Source organism: Hyperoodon ampullatus (assembly GCF_949752795.1).
Source record: "Hyperoodon ampullatus genome assembly, chromosome: 14".
NCBI classification, from domain to species: Eukaryota; Metazoa; Chordata; class Mammalia; order Artiodactyla; family Ziphiidae; genus Hyperoodon; species Hyperoodon ampullatus.
In genome coordinates this window covers 55,040,722-55,045,287 of record NC_136927.1, presented here as the reverse complement: position 1 = coordinate 55,045,287, position 4,566 = coordinate 55,040,722, and the positions used below count along the sequence as shown (strand labels likewise).

At 64.5% G+C, this 4,566-nt stretch overlaps 1 protein-coding gene across 1 annotated transcript; it reads left to right on the top strand.

The window, feature by feature from the left end:
• Window positions 1-245: 245 nt before the first annotated feature.
• BHLHA15 (basic helix-loop-helix family member a15) lies at window positions 246-803 on the top strand (the record flags this gene model as incomplete). The annotated part of the gene is made up of 1 exon (XM_079718921.1): window positions 246-803. The coding sequence occupies one exon, from the start codon at window positions 246-248 to the stop codon at window positions 801-803; it is 558 nt and encodes a 185-aa protein (XP_079575047.1).
• Between the last annotated feature and the right edge of the window lie 3,763 nt (window positions 804-4,566).

Genomic DNA, 4,566 nt, shown 5'->3' with positions numbered 1-4,566 from the left:
CAGTGTAAGGTCAAACAGGGGCATGGGGGGTGGGGGTGGGGTCAGCTCAGGGCCCTGCAAGTGACTGGGAAGGACCCTGGGGTCACTGTGCACCAGCTGGGCAGCCGCCACTGGGGACCGCTGCCTTGAGCGTCCACTGGCCTGCCGAGTGACCGCGGGGTGGCCTGTGTTCTGGATTTCAGCTCCAAAGGCTCCCCCCTCAGAGCCACCCACCGCCCCCCCCCCAGGACAACCAGTCTGGAGCCATGAAGACCAAGAGCCGGCCTCCCCGGCGCCGGGCGCCCCCGCAAGACCCAGAAGCCACCCCAGGGGAGCGGACGCCCGACAGGCCACCGCCGGGCTCGGGGCCAGACGCGGCCAAGGCTCTGCGGAGCCGGAAGGCGCGCGCGCAGGGGGTGCGGGCAGAGGGCGGGCGCCGGCGGCCGGGGCCAGGGAGCCGGCGGGAGAGCAGCGTCCAGCGGCGGCTGGAGAGCAACGAGCGCGAGCGGCAGCGCATGCACAAGCTCAACAACGCCTTCCAGGCGCTGCGCGAGGTCATCCCGCACGTGCGCGCCGACAAGAAGCTCTCCAAGATCGAGACGCTCACGCTGGCCAAGAACTACATCAAGTCGCTGACCGCCACCATCCTGACCATGTCCAGCGGCCGCCTCCCGGGCCTGGACGGGCCAGTCCCCAAGCTCTACCAGCACTACCAGCAGCCACAGCAGGTGGCCCGGGGCGCGCTCGGGGCCTCCAAGGCCCCTCCCGAGGGCCACCTGCAGAAGTACTCCACGCAGATCCACAGCTTCCGCGAGGGCTCCTAGCGCGCCACCCCGCCCGGGTCAGCGGCCTGGCCCGCCCCTCCCAGCCCTGGGCCCTCCGCGCCCCGCGGCTCCGTTTCCCTGAACTCTCGGCGCAGCCCTGGGCACGTCCCAGGGCCCAGGGACAAGACCGGTGAGTGGCCTGGTGGAGGCCACGGCTCTGGGCAGCATGAGGCCCATACCTCCACAAGGTCCCAGGGCCTGCTTCGTCATCGTCTAGGCAGGAGCTGGCCGGCCCTTGTCACTAACTCCTCTTCACTCCCGCTCCCTCCCGAGGTGAGGGGAGATTCCACGCAAAGGTTTGCTTGGGTAAGTTCCCCAGTTACTGCTCAGGCCCAGGCCCAGGCCCAGGGCGGGGCCTCCCCCAACCTGCACCGTAGCCTCCTCGTTCGGGGTAAACTGAGGCACGGAGCAAACAAAGCCCACGGCCTCGAGGGGAGTGGGGCTGAGCAGAGGTGCTTGGAGTGTCTAATTCAGCATCTGTCAGGGAGAAGCCCCAGTCAGGTCCCCTCCCATTAATTCTGAAGGGACCTTGTCGGGGACAGGGGCTGGAGTCTTGGCTCCCTCCTCCGGGTGGGGCTCCTGACCGTGGAGGGTCTGCGGCCCGCCACCGAGGGTACCGGAGACAGGGCTGCAGGGTCGGGCAGAGAGGCTGCTAGGCCGTGGGTCCCCTGAGCAGTCAGGGGTCTCCTGCAGGGAGAGGGTCTGTCCCCAGGCCTCCCTCAGGGTCCCACCGAGGTTTGCCACTCATTGTCGTGTTTGTGGCCATGTAAGTGGCAGAGGGTGGTCTGACAGACTTCAGGGTGTTCTTGGGTCCTGGTTGCACTTGCGGGCCCTGCGGGGAGGAGCCTGGGGTGGCAGGGGTCCCCTCCCCCAGCGGGTGCTGCTCCTTAAAGACGGGACTGAAGCTTGGCAGGTCCCCACCGCCTCGGGCCACGCTTCCTTCTGTGGTGTTCCCGCCCCGCTGGCTCTGACAGGCTTGGCGACTTTGCTCTCAAGCCTGCTGGCAACTCCTCTCCCTTGTCCGGCTGCCCACGGCCAACATGGGGAGGGGACAGGGCCCTCTGCATCTCGGGCAGGAAGCCCAGCCACAGGGCTGCGGAGAGTCCGGAGTTGGCCTGGCACATGGGGCCGGGTTCCCCGTGCCCAGATCTGCTGCAGAGCCGTCGGGGGCCAGGCGCCTCTGCACACTCTGCGTGGGGCTGAGCCAGGCCAGGAGCGGGGCTGCCGCAGCTGAGGACCCAGCCTCCGTGTACAGCCTCACCCTCCCGCCCCGGCAGTCCTGGCCCCGGCCACTTAACGCCCCGCCCGGCTTGGCGTCAGCGCTGGCCTCGTCAAGGACAGCAGGTGGCACCCCTGGAAAGAGCCATGAGGGGCTTCAGTCCCAACTTTCCAGGTCAGACACCAGCCGACACCCCCGGCCCCCCCACACCCCCAACACCCCAGTCGCTAGGCCCCAGTGCCTGGTGACCCCCGGAGGCCTGGTCTGGTCCTGGCCCCATCGCCCCAGCCGACCTTCAGCATGGGTCGGGGGGACCCCAGGTGTCCTGGCCTGTCCCCCAGGGTGGCCACGCAGGAAGGTCAGTGGTCGGGGGCCCACCAATGAGAGCCGAGATTGAGGGCAACTCTGAGCTCGGGACAGATGGGGCCCACACGGCCCGTGTTAGGAGAGGGAGGCCTGCAAGCCTGGCGCCTCTTGTTCTGGCTGAGCTGAGGCCAGAGCAGGGCTCAGCGCGTCCCTGAACTTGCCGAATGAGCCGACAAACTGAGCCGAAAGCCTGGGGTGGGGTGTGCCCAGCAGAGGCTCCGTCCAGCAGCCCATGCCTGGTGACTGGGGGCCTGTGGATCACCACCTTGCAGGACAACAGCCTTTGTGACTCTGTCCCTCTGTCCCAAACTGGCATCTGCCCCCACTCTGCTTCCCAGAGGGTTGCCTGGGCCCAGATGTGCAGTCTTTTCCACCCGAGGCTGGAGGGCACTTGCCTGCCCTGTGGCCACATCACAAAGGAGCCTTAAAGGTCCCAGTCCAGGTTTGGGGTGTTGAATATGGGGAAAGGGGTGGTGAGGGGACAGGTCTGGTGAGCCTGCTGCCAGGTCCACTCCGTCGACCCTCGTCTTGGACTCCAAGTCCAGGCTGGACGCTTCTGTCCTGCTAGAAGGCCCTGCCCTACCCTTCCAGGCTGTGCATTTCCTAAAGTCAGAGACTCACGCACTCTGAGCCCTGGCCACCCGGCCGGCACCGGGGGCCACGGACCCACCTGCAGACCAGACCTGCATGAGCTCAGGGACGACAGAGAAACCAGAACTGCGACTTTTCTATAGAGAAAACCTACCTGGAACTGAATGGCCAGTGCCCCCACTATAATTATGGTGAAAATGTTTCTTAAATGATCCCAATTTGCTTTTATTTTTCCTAACAACCTCTTCAAAGTACTAATGAAACCAAAATAAAAGGTTTCATGGCAATTGCTACTTTTGCCCCAAGCTCGAATGGGTGGGGAACTGTGCATTTTAATCGTAGTGCAGCAATAAAAAATATCGCGTCCTTGACAGTCTGGCCTAAGTTTTTATTGAATGAAGCATCCGAGGAATCGAGATGGTTTGGTGGTGCTGAGCAGGTCAGCAGTTGGTGCTCCACAAGGAGGGGACACGGTCGCCCTGGAGAGAAGGCAGGGTGAGACCAGCGAGTCACAGCAGAACGCCAGGGTGCTGCCACAGAAGAAACAGTAATGCCCGTGCGGAGAAACCTGACAACCACGAGTGTAAACAGACAGGAGGGCGCCGCCCACCCGGCCCTTCACTTGCTTTGCCTGGGCACTGCCCCCAGACTCACGCCTCCCGGTCCCACCTCCAGGAGATGAGGCAGAGGCCAGCAGCCCCTCCAGTGCCCCTCAGGAGGGGACCCAAGGGAGACCTTCTTAGAGTCAGCTTCTGGGCGGCAAACACTGCACCACAAAACAGCGCACAGCCGAGCTCTCCTGACCGGAACGCCGGGGAAGCTGGCGGTCAGCTCGATCCATCTCAAAATGAGCAGAGACGGGACATGCGCTCTGATGAGCCCTGGGCAACGCGTCTGGCTGTGGGAAGCAAACTTGAGACCTCACCAAATGGGGCCTTTTTCTGATTTTAAAAAAAACAAAAGCAGCTGAGAAGCTGCCCGCTGGGAGTGGGGCTGCTTGGGGGATGCCTCCCTAGGCCTCTGCTCCGGGCTGAGGCCTCCAGGCCCCTCTCGGCTGGTCTCCACCCGCCCCACCCCCTGCGACACGATCCGATGTAAAAGGAACCCCCAGCCCCCAACCCCGTCAGAGGAAGGGCTGGCTGAGGACCGACGACGGTGACTCTGCACTTGGACAGCTTCTTGCAGCCACGGGCGGCCCCTCCGTCCTCCGACCACCCCAGGAGGGCCCGGCCCACCCAGGGAAGAAGACGCCCCTCCCCAGCACTTATTTCCAACCTTCCAACTCCTTCCTTAACTTTTGAAAGGAAACCCCGTTTGCGAATCCTGCTCTGAGAACTGATCAGGTCCAGGCGAAGCCACCCTGAGCCCCACAGCCATTTTTCTTTAGGGGGCAGGGCTGACGCCGTCTGGGGATGCCCGGGGCTCAGGGGTCCTTCGTGGGCTCTCTTCCCCAGGGGCAGTGCTCCTGGAAGGCTCCAGGCTCCCGTCCTGGAAAGGGAGGAGGCAGAGAGGGGAGGGACGGGCAGGAGAGGCCAGGGTGAAGGGGTCTGCACCCCACACCCCACGTTCTCCTCGCAGCCGGGGACA